This window comes from Biomphalaria glabrata, chromosome 10 (genome assembly GCF_947242115.1).
Source record: "Biomphalaria glabrata chromosome 10, xgBioGlab47.1, whole genome shotgun sequence".
Classification (NCBI taxonomy): Eukaryota; Metazoa; Mollusca; class Gastropoda; family Planorbidae; genus Biomphalaria; species Biomphalaria glabrata.
This window is the reverse complement of record NC_074720.1, coordinates 5647858-5675143: the sequence shown is the minus strand read 5'-3', so window position 1 is coordinate 5675143 and position 27286 is coordinate 5647858. Positions and strand designations below refer to the sequence as shown.

The 27286-nt window shown below is 36.2% G+C and overlaps 1 protein-coding gene across 4 annotated transcripts in view; it reads left to right on the top strand.

Moving 5' to 3' along the window:
* Positions 1-26123, top strand: part of LOC106068515 (receptor-type tyrosine-protein phosphatase R-like) — a 71661-nt gene extending 45538 nt beyond the window's left edge. For all 4 annotated transcript variants that reach the window (XM_056044798.1, XM_056044797.1, XM_056044794.1 and 1 more), the window contains 13 exons: positions 2907-3029; positions 13846-13986; positions 14849-14956; positions 15689-15906; positions 16478-16561; positions 16910-17009; positions 17116-17194; positions 17616-17692; positions 18947-19084; positions 19608-19721; positions 20764-20930; positions 22769-22882; positions 24151-26123. In XM_056044798.1, the coding sequence (XP_055900773.1) occupies positions 2907-3029; positions 13846-13986; positions 14849-14956; positions 15689-15906; positions 16478-16561; positions 16910-17009; positions 17116-17194; positions 17616-17692; positions 18947-19084; positions 19608-19721; positions 20764-20930; positions 22769-22882; positions 24151-24283 (1596 nt within the window). In that variant the 3' untranslated portion in view covers positions 24284-26123. The remainder of the gene's footprint in view (positions 1-2906; positions 3030-13845; positions 13987-14848; positions 14957-15688; positions 15907-16477; positions 16562-16909; positions 17010-17115; positions 17195-17615; positions 17693-18946; positions 19085-19607; positions 19722-20763; positions 20931-22768; positions 22883-24150) is intronic.
* The last annotated feature ends 1163 nt before the right edge of the window (positions 26124-27286 follow it).

Below are 27286 nucleotides of genomic sequence, written 5' to 3'. Positions count from 1 at the left end.
TCGGCTGACCGTCGTAGCTCGTCACGGTTGACCGCTCGTCTAGCGCTGGCCTGGGGCAATTTGCGTCGGCTGACTACACTCACACCACTACCCCCATCTGTGCCACCACCAGGTTTATAACAGTATCCTATACCATTTAAAATCCAAAGTTTATCAACACTTTATTTTGTACGCCGGATACACCAAAAGGCCTGTTGTTTTTTTTCCCATGTATTTAAAAACTCAGAGAAAGCTTCTTTATAATACAAATCTGTATATAAAAACTCTCTAGTAAGCCAGGCCTTGCACTAACGAAACAAAACGTAATTATTGTCTCGCCATTGGGGGCGTACACGATAATTTAACATGACTACACGAGAGTCAAACAAGATTTGGGAGTGGAGGGGGTTGATGAACTATGCTATCCCAGAATGCCATTTATTGTTTCTGGATGTCGTTTAATTAAGAGTAATCACAGGAGCAACTAAGTGAATTTATCCCATTGGTACAGTAATCCTAGCCAACGGGTTAAGGCCAGCACAATGACAAACTTAGGAGTCCGTGGGTTCTCATGTCACGATGTTGAATGTCAAAATGCAGGGGACTCTTAAGAGATCAACCCACCCCCGGCCCCCACCCCCAAATGATAGCTTATTCCTAGCTACGCCACTGTATGACATCTTTTAGCTTACCATGTCACATTTTCAGTATACCATACGAAATCTGTTAGCGCTCCATTTAACATCTTTCAGCATACCTTATTATTGTGATGATGTGATTCTGTCGTTAGTACAATGCTTAATTATATTTGTATATTTATCCCAATGAGACAAATAATATCGCGTGCCCAGGATTGAGTAACACTGAAGCAACCCCAGCACATACTTTGAACATTTTAATACTTTTTGTCATGCTTAAATGTGAAGGCGGGACACTAGGACAAACCTAGTCGCAAGGATGTGATGTCGCCCTGATTAGATGATCACAATCAATGTGCGTGAGTTAGGTCACAAAAAGGCGGGAAAAGAAGGGTGAAGGCTAAGATGGCGTGGGCGTGAAAGGTTGTAGAGATTTTGGGGATGAGATTATTTAAGAAGGCAGTTTAAGTTTTTTTTTTTAGTTAGTTAGGTGGAGCTAGACCAGCGGTTCTCAACCTTTTAAGCTCGGCGACCCCTTTTTACAACCCCCTTCACTCTGCCGAGACTCTTTAGGTCACAGCTAACTGATATATTTGTCCTGAACTCTTTAGGTCACAGCTAAATGATATAATTGTCCTGAATTCTTTAGAATAAGGTCACAGCTAACTTATATATAGTGGGCGCGGTGGCTGAGTGGTTAAGCGCTTTGTTTCCGAACCTGGGGTCCTGGGTGTGATAGTAAGTGTGTGTGTGATGAGTGGCTGGTAGTGCAGTGTGTGTGCCTGTGTATGAAATGACCAGTTGGCCTTCGTTGTACATGGTTGAGTGACCGGCAAAGAAAGTGGGTAAGTCAGGACTGTGTGTAAAGGTGATAACAAGATGATATGCCGGAGTAAAGGAGACGAATAGAAGACGAATATAATCAAAGTGTTCATTGAGACGCTTGTTGTTTTAGTGCGTCTATTACACTGGGTTCGAATCTCGGTGAAGACTGGGATTTTGAACTTCTGGATTTTTAGGGCGCCCATGAGTCCACCCAACTGACTTTAGTTGGGGAAAAGTAAAGGCGGTTGGTCGTTGTGCTAGCAACATGACACCCTGCTCGTAAACCGTTGGCCAAAGAAACAGATGACCTTGACATCGTCTGCCCCATGGATCGCAAGGTCGGAAAGGGAATCTTTACTTTAACTGATATATAGAATATAAAAACGTGATGATGACATCTGTCAGTACTTCCTTCTCATGACATCTCTTATCCCATCCGATGACATTTTCCCAGAACATCAATGACATCTCTTATCCCATCCGATGACATTTTCCCAGAACATCATATGACATCTCTTATCCCATCCGATGACATTTTCCCAGAACATCATATGACATCTCCTATCTCATCCGATGACATTTTCCCCAGAACATCACATGACATCTCTTATCCCATCCGATGACATTTTCCCAGAACATCAATGACATCTCTTATCCCAACCGATGACATCATATGACATCTTTCATCAAGCACATGAACATCACATGACATCTCTTATCCCATCCGATGGCGTTTTCCCAGAACATCACATGACATCTCTTATCCCATCCGATGACATTTTCCCAGAACATCATATGACATCTCTTATCCCAACTGATGACATCATATGACATCTTTGATCAAGCACATGACATCATGCCCACATCCTGACCTGTTTTGTTTTATCGTCATTCGATGACATTTTCCCAGAACATCATATGACATCTCTTATCCCAACTGATGACATCATATGACATCTTTCATCAAGCACATGAACATCACATGACATCTCTTATCCCATCCGATGGCGTTTTCCCCAGAACATCACATGACATCTCTTATCCCATCCGATGACATTTTCCCAGAACATCAATGACATCTCTTATCCCAACCGATGACATTTTCCCAGAACATCATATGACATCTCTTATCCCATTCGATGACATTTTCCCAGAACATCATATGACATCTCTTATCCCATTCGATGACATTTTCCCAGAACATCATATGACATCTCTTATCCCAACTGATGACATCATATGACATCTTTCATCAAGCACATGAACATCACATGACATCTCTTATCCCATCCGATGGCGTTTTCCCAGAACATCACATGACATCTCTTATCCCATCCGATGACATTTTCCCAGAACATCATATGACATCTCTTATCCCAACTGATGACATCATATGACATCTTTGATCAAGCACATGACATCATGCCCACATCCTGACCTGTTTTGTTTTATCGTCCTTGACAGCAGGTGAATAACGTGGACACAAGCTCTAACCGCAGCATTGACTCCACCATTAGACGCCTCAAGTTGGCGCTGTCATCAGAACTGCCCTGGGTGGTCAAGGACATTCACGAGGACAGGATCACCGTGAGTTGCATTTGTGTTGTCCCTTCTAAATAGCCATTGAGGGTGTGTTTGCTTTCTTTAAGGTTCAGCTTTTACAATATCTCTTATTAACTTGCAAACTTTTCATGGCTTCAAAATATTGGACACTGGATCTAGACCTATGTCATAATACTTGGATCTACTAAAGTTTAATTAGACTTATAGATGGGTGAAAACATTATTTGTTTTTGGCTTGGGGGGGGGGGTATTGGGGCGGGTTTTAAAAAATTGTCCTTTTTAATTATTATTTTTTTTATTATAAATTATTTATTGTGATGAAAGTAGTTACTTTTACAGGATCAGTCAGTTTCGAAAAGGAGGATTTTTTAAAAATAATTCTTTTTAATAAACGTTTGTGTTGAAGTATAGAAAATATAATTGTTAATGACTATATTTTATAAATAGATAGTGCTAAGGGACTTAATCGCTATAATACATTTGTTATACACAATTGTTTATTTTCTGTGGTTAAGACAATTTTTTTTTTACACATTTGTTTTACACGAAGTAAATATTGGTATGAACATAGACTTCTGTATTTCAATTTCAATTTCTTCTAAATTTATGATAAAGATTATAAACCTTTTAAAATACATTGATTAGGAAATTATGTAATTTGAAAGCCTCACTGCCCTATGAGACATTTTGCACAAATTGATCTTCCGAAATTACGGAACTCTAGATCCTTCATAAAACTAATTAATATAATGAACAGTTTATAAAAAAATACGTATCAATGAGTATATTATAAAGCAATATAACGTAGGGAAAAAAAGGCCATGGGTGTGAATTTCATTCAACTAATACTAAACACAGACAAATTTATTTTTTTCATGTAGATTTTCTAATATTTTAAAAGTGTAAATTGCTAATTACCTTATATGTGTGTATGATGATGAAATGTAATGGTCACTGAATAAAGAATATTATTATATTAGTAACGAAAGAATATTCATTCTCTGGCACTACCATGAACTATTGGACAGTTCTAGTAGCTAGATCTATATCTCGTCTCAATATAGCCAGCCAGGTAGCCCGTTACTCATTATTGGTATTATTATTATTTATAATGTATTGTACCAGTTACATCATTATTACTTTTTCTTTTGTTTTCATTTTGATTATTTTGAGTATATTGGTTGTATACTTGTTATTCTTTGAAATGACATAGGCACTTGAGCTTTGTGGCAAACAAATAAATTAAATTGTCAAAAAAAGAAAAATTCACTGTAGTCCCTTTAATGGTGTCCACTGAGGAATTTTCTGTTGATGTGGCAGGTCTGCAGCAGTACCGCCCGCCGACAGACAACGAAAGTCTTTTTTATGAAAATTAAAAACCTTATTATTATTATTGTTATTATTTATCATCAGCCTGTTCTATTGTGTTGGTCATTATTTTGGTCAACATTTCTCTTAGTTGCGAAACTTCAAATAGACGCAGCTCTACATTGTACTGGTTGGGGCGCCATACTGAAAATGCAGTTTCATTTTGAAAAATTAAATTTTCAATCTCCACACCACTTCCCCTTGGATTAAAATAAAGGGAGATAATTAGACCTATGTCTTAGGCGTAATGGTTCACGCTAAAATAGTGCAAAGGATTGAAAATTATAGAACATTTTAGCAAAATCGCAATAGCGTGAGCTCAAAAGCGATTAATACAGATTTACCAGGATTGCAGTCTTTTTGTGGAGCATTATTTGTGCCAACTTGTGTTTATAAATATTTTACTCTGCCCCCATTATGATATAATTTTTTATCATCTTTGTAAATATCTTTTATTCTGCCTACATTATTCCTGTAATTTCTACAATCTCGATCGACTCAATTTAGAAACATGCATTTTTAATGTCTGAAGCCCATTCTTTTGTTCGCTTAAGTTCGTCTCAGCCAATTACAAGACGGTGCTGGTGTTCGCTCCCCTCGGCCCCGCTCTTTCTTTCCCTTGTTACCCTTGTGCCGTAGACTCATTATAATTAGCCAATCAGGATCGCCCGTGAGACTGATCAGATCACGTGACAGGCTGTAAGAAATGTGAAAAAAAAAGACTTGAAGACAACGAGTCAAATAGGTGTAACTTGTAATGCAGTGGCGTAGTGAGGGATTTGGAGGCCCCGGGGGGGGGGGGCTTGACCTCCCTAGGGGCCTTATGCATTTTGACATTCGACATCATGATATGAGATAATGGCGTAATATTTAATGTGAAAACCAATTGCGGACACTCATTTGGAGGCCCTCATCAAGTGGGGGCCCGGGGAGATTTTTTAAATTTGGACCCCCCCCCCACCCTAGCTACGCCACTATTTATAGACACTTCCGTTCAGAACCCTTAAAAGTACATTTGCAAAACAAAAATAAACATAGCTTACAAATTCAAAAACACATCGTAATAAAATACTCAGAGGACACAAAGAGAAAGGCACATTTCTTAAATATTCTAGGACTAATTCGTACAAGTGCTCTGTCTTTCCTATAACTATAGTCAGATCTCTGACCTGTATCATTTTTGAGTTAGTCTGGTGATCCAATGATTTAGCAGAGTTTTTGTTTCTATTTAACTGTTAACATGCACGACTATATCAAAACAAGGATACGGGTAGAATGTACTTCTCTTTTGAAGCAACGTCTGTAATTTATAAGATATGATTATTTTGTTTCCCAAGTTGAAAATGTAAAAATTCATTCCCATAGTTCTAGTTTTACTGTCAGGAGGACTCTTGTACTTATCCCTTGACAATACAATTTGTCTCCCTTTTTTCTCGATTTCTTGAGCGATGGAAAGAAACGATCGTCTGCTGAGATAGTTCCCGCTTCAGCGGAGCCATAACTGTTTCAATTTCAGCTTTTAATTGTTTCCCAATTTAAAACTTCTGCATCTGAACTCATTCCGTGGGGCAGGTCCACAATCTGTTATCTTTCCGAATAAGATGTCAAAAGATGAAATGTTTGATAGATTCATATCAATATTTTTTTAGGCTGAGTGAAACCTAAAACAACAGTATTATTTTAAGGTCATTGATTGTCTGCTAACTGCTGAGATGGGGAGGAGGATCCTAGCAATGGAATTGAGATGCTAGAGAAAGATCCAAGGAATCACAAAGACCGCATCACGAAGGAGGACATTTGAAACACGATCACAGTTGTAACCCACGATGACCTGCTAACCACTGTGGAAAAAACGCCAGCCTAAACTTTATGGCCATATCACAGGGTCTCTGAGGCTCGCAAGGACTTTCCTTCAGGGGACAATACCAGTAAAAAAAACATGAAGAGAAACAGAAAAAGATGGGAAGACAACATCAAAGAATGGACGAGCCTGTCATTGAAAGAGATTCTCCACAAGGCAGAAGACAGAGAGGAATGGAGAAAGACAGTCGACAGATTGTGTGGTGCACCAACGGTCCAACAAACGGAAAGATGAAGGTGAATTGGAGTTCAACAAATTTCCGAAGAAAAATTCTCATAGTTAACATAAAAGCTTTTAAACGATAGGTACGTGTATTGTATAGTCATAGTATCTTATCTGTCCCTTGATTTTCCTCGTATGGGTGCTGTGACAGCTCGCGTAACCAAGTCCCACAACTCTTCCCGGTCGGCATCGCTTCTTAGCATTGTATCAAGAGAGTGGTCTGCCCATTCTTTTACGTTATCCAGTCAGCTTTTCTTTGAACGACCCCCATCTTTGGGAGAAAACCTCAAGGAAAACTTGGTCTTGGGGAGGAGATTGGTGCCAGTTGACCTACATAGCCCAATGAAATGCTATGACAGCGACAAAACCATTATTTACATGCACTTTTATTGGCTAATTTATTACCAAGCAAAACAGAAGGAACCTATTGTTTGAACATTACCCACATGGTAGACTTTTCCAAGACAACCAGACAGAAGCGGTTAGACATAAAGAAACGCACAAATAGACACCCCCACTTCCCGTTCGAATGAGATGTCTCCAGAAAAGGCACAAGCAGAGGGGATTATATAAGAAATTCGGACAGGAGAAAGGCACGGCCCCAACACCTAGCTAATGTATGCCCTAGCAAACACAAACTGGTTTACATACAGGCCTAAAGTGTCAAAAGCTATAGTTCGAAATGCGGTGACTTAGTGTTGCTAGTTTGATATACGGAAGAAATAATGCAAATAGCTTCTGTTATATAAACACTTTATAACTATAAACTTAAAAACAAAAATACATAAGGGAAAGAACTTCACATTTACAGTCATATATCTCAATACTGTACGATGTATTTCTTCTTTTGATATCATAAAAAATTTATTAATTACCACTAGTTAATAAATTGATTGTGTTTTTAGCGGCCCCCGAAAGGGGAAAAGACGCTATTAGTTTTGTGAGGAAATGTCTGTCCGTCCGTCCCGTTTAGATCTCGTAAACTAGAAAAGATATTGAAAATCCGACATCACAATATTTTAGACCATTCAAAGTTCTGATGCAACGGCTACTTTTTTTTTTCCTGAAAGCGAAAAATCTAATTTTTAAAATCAGTTACGCAAGCATTTTTTTTTAAAGATCAAAAGCTAATTAGTATGCATTATAAGTTAGACCTAATTTAAAACGAATAGTAATCTTCTAAACTTCATTTTCTTGAAAAAAAAAATTATGCTATAATCCAGAAAATTCGAATAAAAGATTAAGCCTTTTCAAAACAATTACATTACATTATGTTAAGACCAGGAGAGGCTCGGTAAAGCGCTTAGCTTCCGAACTGAGGGTCCCGGGTTCGAATCCTGGTGAAGACTGGGATTTTCAACTTCGGAATCCTTAGGCGCCTCTGAGTCTACCCAGCCCTAATGGGTACCTGACATTAGTTGGGGAAAAGTAAAGGCGGTTGTTCGTTGTGGTGGCTACATGACACCCTCGTTAACCGTAGGCCACAAAAACAGATGAACTTTACATCATCTGCCCTATAGACCACAAGGTCTGAAAGGGGAACTAATTAGGCCAGGTTCACATCTAACTTTGCATTCACTTGCACCTATCCTTTGATCTGCAGCACCATTGGGGCACTACACAAGATCTGTCAACCTTCTTTCTCCATTCTTATCTCTCATTTGTCTTTGATATAATTTCATTTGGATGTTCTTTCTGAAAATATGGAAGCCTGCCTGGGTGAACCACTTCGGGGGCCGATTTTAAGTTTGTGTTTCCACACAAACTGTCTCTGTAACCTTGTTTTGTTATTGATTCATGTTTATTTAGGGATAATGAATAATTGAGCAAAGTTTAAAGTTAATCCGAGAATGGGAAGTAGGAGAAATAATGTGTACAAAAAAATAGCGTACCAGACAGACAGACAGACAGGGTGAGTTGATAAAAGCTTTATAAAAACGTTACTCGTCCTCGGGCACTCTTTGAATGCTTTGCTGTATCCATGGGGAATTCTGGGTCAAATGGATATATGCATATGTAATATCATTCCCACTGGCTAGCATCTGCGCGTTACATTTAAAAAGAAATCCACACACAAAACACACACGTAAGTCCGCTCGAGCTCAGTTCGCTATAAGAAGTTTGTTGTTGTTGTTAACTCTTCATCCCAAGAGCAGACGTGATCGATAAGTCTCTCTCTCTCTCTCTCGACTGAAGTTACGAAAGTGAAGAGACCCACCTGACTGACGTCATAGTATTTCAAGGCGAATGGAATTTTATTTTTACCATTAGCAACTTGGGATCATCTTTGTTTCCAGGCTTCCGACATTTCTACCGCCCCATCCCCCTCTCCCCCCCCCCCCTTGCCACCATTCACCTAGTCCACTCGAAAGAATCACAAAAGAAAAAAGGAAATCGGTTGAACCTCCCACGCGGCTAATTAACGTCAGATCTGATATTGAGGAATGACGTCATTTTGCCTCCACTCCGGCATCAGTGATCGATCAGATCTTTTATTTTTTTTTTTTCCTTTTCTAGAGAAAATCTAGCCTGCCATTTTAAACACTGACCCATATAAGTGTGCCCCATTAAATTATCTCTTCAATGCCATTAGAGAGTGTATTAGATGTAGATCCATGACCTAAATGCTCTTGTTTTATACACTACCGACGTTCCTGAAATAAAAGAGACGATAGAGGCGCGGTGGCTAAGCGGTAAAGCGCTTGGCTTCCGAACCGGCGGTCCCGGGTTCGAATTCTGGTGAAGACTGGGATTATAAATTTCGGGATCCTTGGGCGCCTCTGAGTCCACCCAGCTCTAATGGTTACCTGACATTAGTTGTGGAAAAGTAAAGGCGGCTGATCGTTGTGCTGGCCACATGACACCCTCGTTAACCGTAGGCCACAGAAACAGATGACCTTTACATCATCTGCCCTATAGACCACAATGTCTGAAAGGGGAACTTTACTTTTTTCTTACTTTACGTTCTACGCGCATCCATGTGTTTATCTAATAGTATATGTTGATTAGAGTCTTAAACTGCTAATTCATTGGTTTTCCCGGCTGATTCAGGCAACCCGTTCTATGCTTTAATGGCACAAGTGTAGTTGTATCAATTTGGATCATTCATGTAATTAAAGTTGTAATAGAACTAAACTAACAACAGTACATCATAAATATTTTTACCAATTGTTTTTGTTTAGCACAATTTCATGCTTTTAGCTTTCTCAGTGCGCTATGATCATATCACGTGTCTGGACCAGTTGGGAAAAAAAGGGGGGGGGGGAAAGAAGGGAGTATCTTCCTGAATGTTACCGTGGTCGCTTTTGAATGCAGTAAAAAAAAAAAGAAAAGTGGTACAACTTGAATTCGAGATCAGGGCTCAAACCGCCTCAAGGATTTTCAACTTATACCATCTCTTCTTAGTCTTCGGTCAAGTACGATTTCTTTCCCTTGTTTGATACCAAGAAACATTATTAATTAACAACAGTTAATTAACTAATTAGTAGTTATTTTTAAATTGATTGTTATGTTGTCAGGTAAAAGAAATAATTGTGGGAAATTTCAACTGGACTCGTTTGGGTGTGGGAGAAATAACGTGGACAAACTTTTGACTTGACAGACAGAGCGGGTTAGTATAAGATTTGTTTAAAAAAACAACAACATTTTCGCTTATTTGTTGTACTTAAAAGATATCATAATCCCAAAGTTGTATGCAGACAATGCTCAGCGTGTTACTGTATTTGACTTGCACTGTTACACACATTCCCGCCCCATCCCACCCTTTCCCAATAGTAGGCCCTATCATCTGCTTTCTTTGTTTCTCTTATTTGATCACCTATATTTATTTGGATCATAATTCTCCATTACACCGTCTGGTTATTCTCACAGAAGAAACTACTCTCTCCCTGGATACTAAAAAGTTGATTAGTTTAGCTTCCCTTTAGGGCCGATGCAGTAATCCTGCTAAACCCTAGGCCATATTTACTTTGCTGAAGCCATGGCTAGCTACAGAGAAAACAAATGTCCACTGTCAGTATTTCTCTACGCATGTCTCATATTTCTTTTTATTCTAGTCTATTGACTTGGGCCATTGTTGTCACCGGTATTGTCTTGTAACTGATGGTAGACAACTAAACCGCTGTAGATGTATTCTATCTTAACTTTTAAAACTTTAAATAACTCAAATAACTTCTTTGTGGACAATACTATAATATATAATTTTTATTTCCATATAGATAACAGGGGCGGAATTGTTATATGGGAATTCGAGCTAATGCCCGGTGGGTCGGTACCCAAACGGGCCGGTAGGACCACCGAAAGGGCCACTTTGACATGTATGAAATTGTTTTAACAGTTTTATAACGTTCTTTTATAAAAAAAAATGACCTTTTGAGCGTAGTGTTAAAAAAATCTTTTGCAGACTCGACAGTGTAATACTAGTTTATCTTAACACATTTTCCGAATATATGTAATAGCCCACATCCGTAGACAGTGCTGCTTGCAGGCCTCATCATTTTAGGGTCTTCACACTTAGCGATTATAAACCAACATAAGGTCTATGTTTCTTATAAAGATATAGAGTCAACTGTATTTATGCTACAGTTATGAATTCATTATCAAACTTAACATAATGATTTGATGACAGAATTGGATGTCCATCATATGATATAGGCCTACAATGTATGGGCCGGATTGTTTGGAAAAGCCCGGGCCGATTATGGCACCCACTCCGCCTCTGATAGGCTACATGAAATCAAATTGAGATAAAATAATAAAATGTAGTAGATCTAGACTTTAGTAATAATATAACATGGTATTAAAGACAGTTTGTGAGGAAACACAAACTCAAAATCGGCCCCCCGAGGTGGTCCAACCAGGCAGGTAAAAAGGCAGGTTTCAATATTTTCAGAAAGAATATCAGAATGAAATTCTATCAAAAGCAAATGGCAGAGAAGAATGGAGAAAGCAGGTTGACAGATCTTCTGTGGTGCCCCAATGGTCCAGCAGATTAAGGGATTGATGAAAGTGAATGCGAAGTTAGATTAGAACCAGGCCTAACTGATTTCATATAGGGCTAATGATTATCTTATTGATCTATTTGTTTTGTATAGGGTCAATCTCTTGTTCAAAGCCTCATTTAAAAAAAAAAGACATTTCGTAAAAACTTGTATGCTTTATAGATGTGGCACCGCTTTACAGCTCTCGCGATAATATGAAAACTACTTATTAATGGTTGTTTTAAATTATGTTCCACTTATATTTGCATATTGAATAGTTTTTTTTTTTCTCTTTAAAAGAAATAGTTATCAATTTTTTTGTAAATGTAGTTGTTAACATGACAGAGCTTACATAGCTTAGCAATACATTTGTACAAAAAAATATTTTTTTGACAAAAAATATAAAACCGTTTGCATAAATGTGTTTAAAATATGGTAGATAGCCATCTCCCTTACTAAATAGCATCATGTATTTGTTACTATTAATAGTGAATAGTTATAAAAATGGTGTATTTTTATGAAAAAACTGCTGGCATAGTTGATTTAAACAAATAAATTTTTCACTTTCAGAAAAGAAAAAAGTAACGTTGCACCAGAACTTTGAAAGGTCTAAAATATCATGATCTCGGATTTTTAATATTTTTTCTAGTTTAAGAGATCTAAACGGGACGGACAGACAGACCACATAAAACTAAAAGCGTCTTTTCCCCTTTCAGGGGCCGCTAAAAACACATCTTTTCAGCCTGGCATTCTGGAACATCATTTACAATCGCTAACCTCCCCCTCCCCCCGGGCCACCATAGAAACACAAACACACACAAACACACAATCTATAATAACCATAGACATAAAAATATCTAGACTGGGCAACATGACAGCGTTTAGTCGCCATTTTATTCTGCTATGAAAAATATGCTAATGAAAAATGCAACGGTTGACTTCTCTCCTATTTTTTTATTTTCCTTTTTTTTTCTCGCGTCTGCATCATTCCACATTCACTGTACGATGTGCACTTGTGCTTCCAAACTTTAAGTTTTTTTTTTCTTCTACCCACCCATATCACCCATGAAGAGGGAAGGCGCGATGGTTGAAGGTTAAAGCGCTTGGCTTCCGAACTGGGGTTTCCGGGTTCGAATCCTGGGATTTTTAATTTCGGGATCTTCAGGGCGCCTCTGAGTCCACCTGACATGTCTATGACTTGGACTTGACTAAGACAATGTTCAAAATGATTATATTTTATTTTACTTTTCACATTTTTTTTCTCCCACTTTCTATTATCGGATTAGGTGGAATTTTTTGCATAATTATTCATAGTCAATGGCATTATATACCGCGTATCAGTTTTAAAAAATTAGCCAATTAGCTAATCATTTAGTGATAATGAATTTTTGTATGTTTTACATTGAAAAGGGAAGTCCATTTCTGAAGAATTGAGATATATTACAAAAACAAAATTTAATAAAAATACTCTGAAAGACACAAAGATAAAGGCACATCCCTCGTCCCATATGCTAGGACAAATTTTTACAAATACTCCTTCTTCCCTAATGCTATTAGAGCATGGAATGGGTTGCCTGAGCTAGCCAGGAAAACCAGTGACTTGGCAGAATTTAAGTCATTGGTTAATATGCATGACTAAATGCATGACGCGTAGGATGTAATCATCTTCTGTATTATATAAGATAAGATTACAGTTCTTCTTCTTCTTCTTCATCGTTCTCATTGTTATGTTGGAGTGTTCATATGACTAGACCAATACATGAGATGAACTGCGCAGTGGTTTCCAAATCAGGGAGCTCTCCATATAGTTTTCTTTCTATTGGGGTGATTTGGGGCCAATGTCTTATACGGGCCTCTTGGTAGAGAGAGCAGTTTTGGAGGACGTGGTCGGCATTTTCTGGTGATACTCCACATGGGCAGATTTCACTGGTTCCAATTTTGAGCTTCCGGAACATGTGTTGTCGCATTCTGTTGTGTCCGGTCCTGAGTCGAAAGATTAGACGTTGGTCTTGTCGGGATAGCTTATAGTAAGCATCATCTTTCTTGTGATTTGGATGGGAGCTCGTCCATTTCTCATTTATTTTATCTACAATTAATTTCTTCATTTCTTCTGGATAGAGAGCAGAGTTTACTTGTGAGTTTGTTCTCCCACTCTTGGCGAGTGTGTCAGATTACAGTGATTTTAACAGTTCTTCCCCTTAGATAAGCTTTGTTAATTATATTTTTTAATTTCTAGTTTATTGACGTAGAATAGCACGATCTAATTAGCAGTCTACTTAACCAGATGACCGTGGAGTCTAATCTTCGCGTTGAAACAACGTTACAGATGGAGTCTGTTTTGATTGTCCAGCTATATTCTCATCAGTTCTGATATGCACTACTGATACGCTTGTGTTTAATTATTTTGCAGTTTGCAGACGGCATAATTGAATTCTACTTTGAGAATCCATTAGGCCAGAGAGTTCCGGTCCAGGACCTGATCACAGATGACCTACTCACACGACTCGGCAAACATGTTCCAGATCTGGGACTTGTGGAGGTCTCAGGGGAGGTAAGTAATATATGTTTCTGTTTCTACATCTATATGCTGGGCATTAAGACGTCAAAGACGATGGACAATTACTGTCTTCTTTACTCACAGCAGACATAAAAAATAATAATTGAGGTTCACCTGGGAATATTTAGATCAAACACTATTAATACGGTACCGGTATACTGAAGAACCCTCATATGTTGTTTTCACGTAATTAATACATTAGATACAATTTTATAGACTGTAAGTTTCCCTATCATGAGATTTGCTAGCGGAATATGGGCAGCCCTGTAGGCTATAGCCTATATGCTGTGAGACCGACAAATAGACTCAGAATGGTCCACAGTTGGAATACATTGCCTTTACATCTTGCTTAGCTGTTGGGTAGGGGAAAAAAGGAGGGGGTGTAGGCCTATATAGGATATTGATGTGGTGATCTTCCTTTCCACTGAAACATACACAACCATAAACATATGTAGTTTCCTTCACTCGCGAAGCGACCGTAATAGATCATCTCTTAGAAATGAGATAAATGCCTGGAAATTAGCAATGGTCAGAACTATGTCACCCAAGCAGCAGTTCCCACCACCCAGGATGGCTGCCTGGTCGTGCGGTTTGCTCGCAGGACTGTCGTTCGGATTTATCGACGGTCGAGGGTTCAAACCCTGCCCGCTCCCATCCCCCGTCGTCCTGCGGGAGGTTTGGACTAGGAAGTAAACTATCTTCAACTCTGAAGGAACATCCGAATTATGTAAAACATTTTACAACCCCATGAAGTTGATGTGTCCAAAAGGAACTGCAAGTACAAACAGAGCATATGTAATTGTATAGATCGAGAATTATAGTTAGTTTCATTTTATTTTATTTTTTAACTTCTCAGAAAAATCTGGCCATCAAACAGCATTACGAGCCATTTTGGACAAAACCTTTTTTTCCTTATACAGTAGCTGGAGTCTCGGTAGTAATCGTTTTGACGGTCGTCTTGATCGTAAGTGCCTTCTAAAATCTCTATATGTAGAACTAGAATCTAGATTGTATGTCCAGTTAAGATGTAATTTACCTTTGAACCATTCACTGTCAAGCAGGTAGATATACGTATGGTTTTGTTGAGGAGAAACATCTATAGATCTATTATTATTATATCTATAGGCTAAGTATAATAATATAATTATATAATAATAATCTATAATTTATAGATCTGGTGTAGATGATAGAGTAGATCTCTTCTTTAGTTTAGCTGTACCAGTGTTACTGTTCAAGTCTGTTGAGTGTATATTATTATTAATAAATATATATATAGATCTAGTATAATATAGAACTAGAATACTAGATCTAACTCTAAGACTCCAGACCTAGATTCCTAGATCACATCTGATCAGTGTTTCCAAAAGTGGGGTACAGGAAGACCCTTGCTGGAGGGGATATCATTGATATGCGCATTGCACATCATTAACTGTTTTTTTAAATACCCAGTTCTGTTAATAAATTAATGGGGGGTGGGAGTACTCAGCATTACGAAAATTATAAAAGGGCTACACGTAGGACAGGTCAAAAGTTTGGGAAACACTGCTCTAGATCTCTATATAGATCTTAGGTTTAGACTAGATTTAGATATAATCAATTTAAAAAATACACTCATATACATCGAGATCTATATATGCATATTATTATAGGGGAATACAAGGCTTACAATTTAATGACTTTCTTATTGTTTCAACAGGTCTACCTTTGTTGCTGCAGAGATGGGAAAAAGAAAGAGTTTTCAGATGAAGAGATTGTGGTGGGACACAGCATTTATTACCCTGCCCTGAAACCCGAGTTGACTATTCCTACTCCTGTGCAGCCTGATTCACCTGTCCCCATTTTTACAGCTGCTGGTGTCAGCACCCCTGTGCCTGCACAGCCAGTTAGAATTAAAGCAAAAGGGTTATTAGAAAGGTCAGTATTTAGTCTCTTGTAGGTACAATTATTTCATGTTCATTATTATTTTTTTGAGTAGGATCAAATATAAAAGAATTTGGTATAAGTGGCTTTGTGGTCGATGAGACATCTGTATTATTCTGTATTAGGAAACTCTATAGATTTTGTTTTAGGTCATCAAATATTATGGTCAGTTTTCAAACTCTCTGCATTGTTCAGTCTACGCTAATAGTCCACAATTATCTCTTATTGGTTGGCCTGTTCGGATATCTTTGTATCGTATCTTGTTTTCTTTTTCTTTTTTTTTTATGTGTGCTCTTGCCAATTGAGCTGTTTTTGTATTGGTTCCTTTTGGCCTGATAAATAACATAAAAGATTCATATTTGAAACTATGTTTGGGCTAGAATGTAATAATCTTCAAATCTGAAGGAACATTCGAGACATGAAAAAAAAACTTTACTTCATAATTCTGAACTCTTGACACAGCAAATATGTACAAGAAATAAAGAAAAATAATTAATTTCTTTATCAAAAATGTAAAGGCTTCATTACCCTTCATTAAACTGAAAAATCTTCTAAAATCCTACAGACGAGGCTCCAACGCTTCTCTTACATTAGACCTTAATCCTACAAGTGATCTTGGCAGATGGGAAGGTACACCTCCAAAGGAAAGGTAAAACTGCTTTTATTATGTATTAATATAACAATTGCAAATGATTAGTTTACAATTCATGTATAGAATTTTAAAATGGGAACAGCATTTTTTTCATTGCTCTTAACACTCTGCAAACGTTCTTAGTAGGCAAAAGGTCCAATAGTTTTAATAACTTTTCTTTCAAAAATAAGGCTAGTCTTATCACACTGTCTTAGAAATACTTGGAGAGAAATGATGACAAGTGTCTGTCTAAGTTGTGACAAGTGTCACTCTTGCAACAAAATAAACCAGAATATTTCAAATAAAAACTAACTTCTACAGTTTATTATCAACCAACTTTTAATTTTTGTTTTTGTCATTCATCAGCACAGCCCTTGAATATCTTATGTCTGCTGGAAACAGGCTTAGCAGACGTGACCTTCGCAATGCAGTTAAATATACCAAAATCTTGTATGAGGAGTTTTGGGTATGATATAGATCTAGTAATATGTGTTTTCCCTATGTACTTTGGAAGTCTGTGTTTCCATATAATCTCATGTTCTGTAACTTGTTAATTTTTTTTGTTTTTGAAGGAAATTCCAATGAATCATACAGAGAAAGTCTCAGTGGCTGGCTCAGGAACCAAAAACAGATATAAAACAATAATTCCAAGTGAGGAAATATACTAGTGATATATATATATTTATACATAGAACTTGACGATTGAATTAGTTTCTATCTTGATTAAAATGCAGAAATTATTTTGCACCATCTAAAACTATGGTGAGGTGAGAAGAAAGAACATTTATTCTATTAATAATAAAGGTTGATATTGGTACTGATCAGATACACAGTCTATTTATACTACTGAATTGTAATAATTGTAATAACACTTCTGTTTAGCTAAAACACAAATGATCTTAATGGACATCTCATCAAGCTAGTTCATCTTCTACCCAGGAAAAAAGTATTTTCTGTTCCTGTATAATTATTATTATTATTTCAACAATGTGTGTCACCCCATTTGTATTATATTGTAGTGCCCAAGCAAAAGGAAATTCCTTCTTTTATTGTCTCTTATTTTTGTCAACAGATGAGCATAGTCGTGTTTTGTTGCCAGACATTGACAATGACCCACTAAACTCATACATCAATGCAAATTACATCAGAGTAAGTTTTTTTTTGTGTGAATGTGTAAACATCATTAAAATCATCCCTTGTTTATGTTCGCATAATTTAAATTTTTAAACATGCTTTGTGTTTGGGGATAAAGGTAAAGTTTATTAGATCCTGTAGCAAAAAAATAATAAAATTATCGCTCAGTTGTCAGAATTTAGAAAGAATAAGAAATTTTTTTTTATATCCTCCCTGTGAAGCTACATTTGGGGATTTGGTAAAATTCATCACATGCTTTACAAATGTTACTTTACAAAAAAAGAAACAGATTATTGTTTGTAAAATGTTTTACATGTTTCAAATGTTCCTTCAGAGTTGAAGATAATTACTTCCTAGTCCAAACCTCCTGCAGGATGACGGGGGATGGGAGCAGACAGGGTTTGAACCCGGGACCATCGATAAATCTGAATGAGAATCCAGCGCGCAAACCACACGACCAGGCAGCCATCCAATTGCATCCTATGCAAAACCGTATGTTAATCTAGTTATGCCTGTAAATCCGAGACAAACTCTGCTAAAGTTTTTTTTTCCTGACTGAATCAGGGAACCCATTCGAGGTCCTAAAGGCATTATTGAAGAAGGAACAATTGCACAAATTAGTTCTAGCATATGGAATAAGATATGTTTTTCTGGGTATTTAATTTGGCTGTTTTTGTCTTTGTAAATTATGTTTATTTTATGTATCATTGCTATTTTTCTTATTAGTCTTCTGTCCTGAAGTTTCTCTAAATTTAATGATTTTACATAGGGTGTTACTTAAGTCAAGTGTGAAAATTTATTTGTTATAAATCTTGCGGCTCTATTTTACATCTGTTCTTGTTTCTTTGCTTACTAGAGTTAGGTGTCCCAAACAGGGGTGATAGTTCTAATATTGGTCTAAATATTATTAAATAGCATTTTAGTTTTATGTTCTTGTTTGATTTATAAAAAATTTCTTTTAACAAATCCTGGTGCATTAATTTTGTTTTTTTAATTTCTTCAATATTGGGTGTCATGCTTTAGTTAAAGTTAATTCATGAATATAGGTAAAGATTATTGTGTGAACATGTTAATAGGTATTGTGATCTGTCAAGTAGAGACCACATGATACCCTCATTAACTGTTGGCCAAAGAAACAGATGACCTGTACATTATCTGCCTTATAGAATGCTAGCATTATCTTTAATTACTTTCAAAGCTATCAGGTTTTTAAAAAAATCTATACAATTATACTCAGTTATTTAAGTTAAAAATTGTTATATTTTCTAGGGTTACGAAGGAGAGAGCAAAGCCTATATAGCAACTCAGGGCCCCATGGCTCACACAGTTATGGACTTTTGGAGAATGATTTGGTTGGAAAAGTGTCCAATCATTGTTATGATTACTAAATTAAAAGAAAAAAGCAAGGTGAGATAATTATGTCATGTAGCCAATCTATTTTTTGAAGTTTATATTAAGTGATGCCCCTTACCTATTTCAAAGAAATTTCAAACCAACGTTATTAACAAAGATGTAAAAAAAAAAAATAATTTCCAAACAAATCGATTAACAAAACATAGATCTATGAAAGGAAAACATTGTCAACTTTTTCTTAAGATTTTTACAAAATGTAATAACTAACCTAGTTATAGCTTGAATAACTTTCATCTTAGCATGAGCTAGAGCTTAATTAAAAAACACTTTGATTGTATATTATCTTTGAAGTCAAATTAAAGTTCATTGTAATTATACAATTTTAACATTTGTAATTTGCAAACGTTTTACACTTAAATTTCATTTTTTAGCTTCTTTAGTGTTATATTATCTGGCTTGTCAAAAAAAAAGTTTGAAAACAATTTTTAAAAATAGAATTGCAGCATAGAACTTCTTGTTCACTATAGTAGGTGACTTCACATTGAGATAAGCCATTTGAAATTTTCTTTCCTTTCAGTCAAAATGTGAGAACTACTTGCCCGAGAGATGGGGCGTGTATGGCGACATAGAAGTTGTTATAGATAAGATTGTCTTTAAGAGAGGATATATTGTACGACACATCACACTCAGAGTAAGTGCTTCCAAATTTCTTGTGTAGTCTTTCTCTGCCCTGCATTCTCACTGCCTGCTGGTGTGGTATGTGCTTCTTCTCATATTACAATGGTTCTGGCTTTGAACCTGCCCCCTTCCATCTCTTGCTGGCCTACGGGAGGTTTAGACTAGGACATAATAATCTTCATTCTGAAGATGTCCAAAACTTATAAGGCAAAAACACAACTTGACATAGCCTAAATGTATTTCAAAAGACTCAATTTAGTTAAATGAGATTGGATCATTTCTACTGAAAAAAAATCAAGTCTGGTATTAACTGGGACAAAATGTTGAAGCCTGTATCTAAATACCAATGGTTTAATATTTGACAAGTGCATTTTTTTTCAAATTTAATGTAAACCTTTAATTAAAAAAACTTTTTAAAAGAAAAGATATTTTTAGCTGCAGCTGCATACAATATAGTTCTACAAAAAAAAAAATTAACTAAGAAATTGTCTACTCTGCATTGCTGATAATGAGAAAAAATGTTTTTTTTTTGCCACGGTGCTTTGACGTCGACAAATAGACTGTCATTATTTCAGAGATATATGTATTAATATTTTTTTAAACATTTCTTTTGTCCAGATTATTATAAACAATGAATTTATACCCAAAGGTTTGTTTTTTTAATTGTGTGAACCATGATTTAATTATTTGTTTAGATCAAAGTAAAAGTGAAATAAAAAAGATCAATATATGTGTGTGTGTATAATATATTAACATTTTTAATTACCCTGACAGTTATGATTCACTTTTAGACCACCTATGTTAGTACTCAACATGGACAATTTATTCAGTTCATTTACATTGTTTTGTTTGTTTTTGTTTTGCATGTTTTAGATGTTCCAAACCTTCCACAGCATGATGGGGGATGGCAGGGGGGGGGTGAATTCAAACCCTGGAGGCAGCAGTGTAGAGCCCATACCGCATGACCAGGCAGTTATCTATGAGCTTAACTAAAATACCATTTCTGTGTGTATTTTATGAACCATGTCCTAACTGTTCACTTTGACAAATTTCAGTACAACGGAGAGAGTCAGACAGTGCTACACTATTGGTACACAGCCTGGCCTGACCACAAGCCACCCGATTCACCACACATGCTCCTAGATTTGGTGAAAGAGGTGGAGTTGCGACGTTATCAGCCCAATGATCTGGCACCCAGAGGGCCTGTCTGTGTCCACTGCAGGTACGGCTGTTTACCTTTGCTTCTTAATTTTTTTTTTTGTACCAGACTTGACAAATGCTCTGAACCAAAAATGAACATTTTTTTTTAAACTTGTGTGATAGATGTCACATCAAAAAGTGTTCAAGAAACTTTTAAATCGGAAACGTTGACATTTGATTTCTTTATTTGTAACAGTAACTTACCAATTCATTTCTCGTTAAAAAATGGGTAAGACAAATATTCATGCTTTATGCATGCAGTCTTTTACAAAAAAAATGGCCTAAGTTTGTGGATTTTACTGACAGCATCTGTCTCCCATCACCATATTCACCTATCCCTTAGTCTGTTGAACTGTTTGGGGCACCATGCAAGATCTGTTGACCATCGTTCGCCATTCCTCTCTGTCTTTTGCCTTGGATAGAATTTCATTCAATGACAGGCCTGTCCATTCTTTGATGTTATCTTCCCATCGCCTCTATCTACCTCTTCTTCTTTTTCCTGGTACTGTTCCTTAAAGGAAAGTCTTTGCAAAGCCCTGAGGACCTCATGATGCCGGCCATAGAGTTTACACAACAAAATGTTCAGATTAAATGGATCAGACTCTCAAAAAAAGTGAAAAAGACTGGACCAACAATTTAAAAACCTCAGAAGTTATTAGAATCAATGACAAACAAGACAAACCATTAGAACTACATTGAGAGAGAGCTTCCTCAATATGAAGTATTTCACCTAACAAGTAGGGTTAACAGTGGCAAATTACAAAATCACATCAGTAAGGCTAGGTCTGCTTTAACAATTTTTCAAGGAATCTCTTGCTACAAAACATACACTGTCTTTACAGAACAAGATCTAATTTTTGGTCTTCAGAGACTTGGAGAATTGCATAAACAAATATGAGAAAACTTCAGACCATTGCCAACATTTGCCTATGTCAAATACTAGGAATTAGGTGGCCTGATCAAGTTTTGTGAAAGAAGCAGAAACCTAAAGCCCAAGACATTCAAAAGTGAAAACAGAGCAGTCTGAGTCTATGGCATTTTACGACTCGAGAGAGGATCTTTTCCCTTTGCAACTTCTTGTGTGACTAAAGAGGCAAATCCTTGATACACAGCTGCGTTCACAGGTTGGGCATATGTAATGACCTGGCGCTGTTGCATTTTGACCCTTCTTTCTGCTTCTGTTGTGTATGGCATTTGCAATTCGAGACCCTACCTTTATGCTCTCTCTCCATGTAGATCTATCCAGTGCTACTTTTTCCCAGCTGTTAGTGTCCATTTTGAAGAGCTTCATGTTGCGTTTGCATACATCCGTATAGCGTAAAAGTGGGCGACCAGCGGCTCTCCTGCCTTCTATTAGATCGCCATACAGAATGTCTTGTGGAAGTCGACTTACTGGCATTCTATGAACGTGGCCAAGCCAGCCAAGGCGTCTGCTGCTGATAACAGATCTACATTCTCTGGTGACACTCCCCAAGGGCAAATATTTTCTGTGAAACTGTAACATTAGCAAGTCAAAGTAAAAAGCTACCCTTTCAGACCTTGCGATCAATAAGACAGAAGATGTAAAGCTCATCTGTTTCTGTGGTCCATGGTTAATGAGGGTGTCATGTAGCCAGCTTAATGACAAATTGCCGTTACATTTCCACAACTCATGTCAGGTATCCATTAGAGTTGGGTGACTCAGAGGTGCCCAATGATCCTGAAATTAAAAATCCCAGGATTCGAACACTGGACCCCCGGTTTAGAAGTCAAGTGCTGTACCACTCAGCCACTGCGCGTCCGCAACACTATGTAGTATACAGTGAATATTTTCTTGTATTAATTGTATTCATCATTTGATTGTTTTTCCTTTCTTGGCAGTGCTGGCATTGGTCGAACTGGCTGTTTTATTGCCATAAGTATAGGAATACGACAGCTTAGAGAAGAGCATTCTGTTGATGCATTAGGCATTGTTTGTGCTATGAGAATAGACAGGTATTTTGTTTTATTATGGTTTGATTTATGAAGTTATGTTATTTTTAAGTAATGATCAATTTTGCTTCACATTTATTTTACCAGTAGGTGTTATTTTTAGGTTTTAAGCCTATCTAGTTTTAGTAGAAATATTTATTTAGCTTTTTTTTTGTTTGTTACTTGCTTGTAACAGTAAATGTATATGTTTAGAAATACATAACATTGTCATATATACCTGTGGCATAGAATATGGGCATATATTTTCTAAGGATAAATTTTAGAAGTTTAGAAATACATAACATTGTCACATATATCTGTGGCATGGAATATCTAATATATAATGTACAATGTAAGGAGTATGCATGTGTGTCCTGCATAGAAATCAAAACCGTTTGACCAATCTTGATTAAACTTGGCTAGAATGTTCCTTAGATCATGGCGGAGACCGTAGTGTATGGTTAATATCCCTAACACAACCGGAAGGCTCTTTATAAAAGAAAATTACCTACATTTATCTCTATTAAAGAATGAAACTTTGTAACGAATGGGGTACACAATATTTTATATTTGATATGGATATGTCAACTTCACTGGTAAACCCATTTTCTTCATCTACTTTCATTTTCATGGCAAAATATTTTTTTAAAATGTTAAGGGAACATTTGCCGTGTTTGACAAAGATATAAATCCAATCCACTAAATCAGTAATGCCAAAACTAAGGTTCGTAGGATGTGGGTCTTAACTGGCTAGTGGGCCTATATTTTCAAAAGATGAACAGATAAAAGAAGGGGAGTATTTTTTACTTAGTTTTCTTTTACTTTCTTTGCAAAACTTAGTTGATGGCATAAAGGTAAATAATATATATAAGAATAAGTCAGTGACAAAATCTCCTTTGTATGATGTATTGTTGCATTGTGGAGTTGGTTAGCTAATTGTTTTTTTAATAGTAATTTACAAACCAAGAACTGAGATTTATCTTGCAATGAAAAGTAAACATTAAAACAGCGGTTCTCAACCTTTTAAGCTCGGCGACCCCTTTTTACTATCCCCCACTCTGCGCCCCCCCCCCCCTAATATACACAGCAATAGAAAAATACACTAAATACAATCCATATTTTCGATGGTCTTAGGCGACCCCTGACAAATCTTCAATCGACCCCTCAAGGGGTCGCACCCACATGTTGAGAACCCCTGCATTAAAACAATCACTGATGCATAGTTCATTAAAGATTTATTGCCTAACATAGTATGACAAGTTTTATGGTCATTATTTGTCTGTTTGAATCAGAGGTGGCATGATACAGACCCATGAGCAGTACGACTTTGTCCATCAAGCCTTGGCAGCATACGAGAGGGAGCTAGGAGAGCCTTCAGTCCAATCTATCACCGCCCTGACCACAGAATGTGTCACCACACCCTGAGGATAGTCTCCCTCTGTGCACATTAGTTCTAAAGTGTTTCCTGCCTGGACTGGCGTAATTTGGCTAAGTTTTTACCCTCAGGATCAAGTATTTACAAAGTACATTAACAATCTGAAGGTTTTATACGCAAAGTATGATAAAGTGGATGAATCTTTGTATCCTGTGTATTTTATTTTCTATTTCTGAGGGTAGAACCTAACTTTCCCCGGTCCTGGTTGCTGTTGATGTTGTCCAACTAGATAGCCTGTTTCTCTGTTTCCTCATTTCTGTAAGAAATGTAGAACTCTTGATGACTGCATCTGATGTCTAGATGATTGTGGGAGATTTAAGGTTGAATATTTCTGTTGATATCCTTCTTAACAGTGAATCAAAACCATTCTATAATGTCCAACTAGTTTAATGGAATAATGAATGTATTTATCGACAGGACAATGTATATACGTAACAGCTTTGACTTTTTGTTATTTTAAAGTCTAAAGCTAGCCACAAACTAAGCGTCTTTTTCATACTAACATTTCCAAAATTATATTTGTGAATCTTTCTCTGTTAAGCATTCTATATACAAAACCTAGACAAATGTACAATATGATTCTTACAATACTACTAATGATAATGGCAATGTCTTTGATTCAGAAGATCAAGGATGAGTGCAGTGTTTCACATGACTACGAAAATCCAGTTGCAACCTGCATATTTTTCCACGTCTCTTGCAGACAAAGCTGTTGTTTGCTGGAGGTCTATTTAAGTTTACTGATTTTGAACATATCTTGTTCTAAGCATTAAGCAATAGTTTGGACAATTCTGCCATTATGAGTCACCTTATTATCTAAACAAACTAAACTACTATATAATGACACATTTAAAGTCAGGCAGGATGAAGATTAGAAATTTCTTTGTACTAATAGGCATGAAAGTTTGGGAGAATTTCACAAGGGTCTTACTTGTACCTGTTCAAGTTTTTGTTAACTTGCAAGTATGTCTAATAATTTAAATACTTTTACAATGCTGTTTGCCTTTTCTTGAGTCATATATCTTAAAGAATAACTCATTTAGTGTAATAAAGGAATTAAACCAAGTGATTTAAGTATTGAGAGACATTATGGAATCACAATTTAACACTGATAATTTGCTCAACATTCCAGGATGTAATTTTTTTTTCCTGTTAGATTTCACCAATTATTATATACATTTAACATTTTAAGTGTGCAGAAAATTGTATCTTTAGAATAGTGGAATGATTGTAAAGATAAAAACTTGATTAATCAGCCAATGTTTTGTTGTCAGTGTCCTACTTAATGTACTGTTGCCTGGAATGCTTAAATTGACTTACTTAAAGTTGTGTACATTCAGCTCACTTGTAAAAAGAAATTCCTGTATGGGTAATCTAACGTCTGTCTTGAAAGAGGACAGCTCTACTTTTTTGTATTGCAACTTGTTATTTATATTTCTTGTTTGAATCTTAGTGGTCAAAAGGTTGTTATATACACTTTGTTATGTTTGTGTCTGATCTTATTATATTCAAAACAAAACTTTGTAATTTAATAAGAAGTTGAGGATACTAGATCTTATCTTATAAAATACATAGGTAAATTTAACAAATGTGAGCAGTTAAAGCAACAAATAAGTACCATTGAACTGTTTTTTTTTTTTCTGTACTGTATAGCTGAGTGATTACCAATCTAAAGTTTTAGGTTTTAGTCCTAATAGACATGTCAATTCTTTTTTTTAGTAGATTATGACTGATGTTTTGTTTTAGTACAAAAAGTCAAATTTTGAAGCAATGTGGTTGAGAAACTGTGTAACACCCTCATAACCAGTGCATTAAAAATATCTTCTGCCCTATGGACCTTAAGGTCTTGTATGCTACTTTTTTCTTTCACCTTTTTTTTTTTTACAATCAATTTGTTATTACGATATAAATTGTGTGAGCATTTGTTAGAGCATAGACTTTAAAGAAACAGTTTTTCATTTTTGTTATATGAATATTATTTTACAACTATGATTATTACATTTATTGTTGCACATTTCAATGAACCTTTTTACAAATTCTTTAAAAAGAAATTGAAATTTGCAAGTGGTTAAAAGAAATATGAATAATTTCATGTGCACATTTGTTTTTGTAAATCAAGTATATTTTTTACACACTAAGTAAGCAGCAAGTTTTAATTCTGTCAAATATTTCAGGGACCAAGTGAAAGGCTGTATGTCTAATCTTGTTCTAATTTCTCTTGGGAGTTATCTCTCTTGTAAATACTTGCCTTACAATTTGTACTTCATTTGGACACTTTTGGTTGTGATTTCAATTCCTGATGACTCCAAGTCAGGACCTTATCGAAAACATTTTTTTGTATAACTGGTCATTACTTATGCATATTCATTTTTTTTTTTAAATTCTTTTCACCTTTGAGTTGAGACTAAAAATACTGGTACATAAACTGTAATTGTTTTTGCGTTCCTGAGAAGTGTGTTCTGTTTTGTTGTTGGCTGAAACTGAAGCTCAAAGCAAGCTTAAGAGTTGGAGAAGCTGACGATGTATAAGTCTTGACACCTACGAATGCTTCTTTTTTTTTTTAACAGGGTTTTAGGTTGCGACATTCATCGGCTTTTATGTTAATGTATTTTTTAAAATCTTTTTTTTTTTTTGGTCACTCTTTCAATTTTAAACTCTGATTCACTGCTATAAACTATTATAAACTAATTAGTTTGGGTTTGTTAGGGTATGGTATAGAATTCATATTATTGGCACAATGGCCTTGGGGTTCAATTCCTACATACTGTAATCCCCTGCTGTGCTGCTAAAATAACAAAATGAAATTGTCTGCAACTTTATAAGTGTAAAAAAAAAAATGAATGCCATCAACTTCAGACATTGTTATGAATGGGGTCAATGTCAACAATTTCAAAGGTGATCATGTGACTAAGCCAAGTAGACTATTTCTTTAAGTAATCAATGTTATTCTAGGCTCTTTATTTCTTTAAGCCAGTCAATGATTAACTATTGTT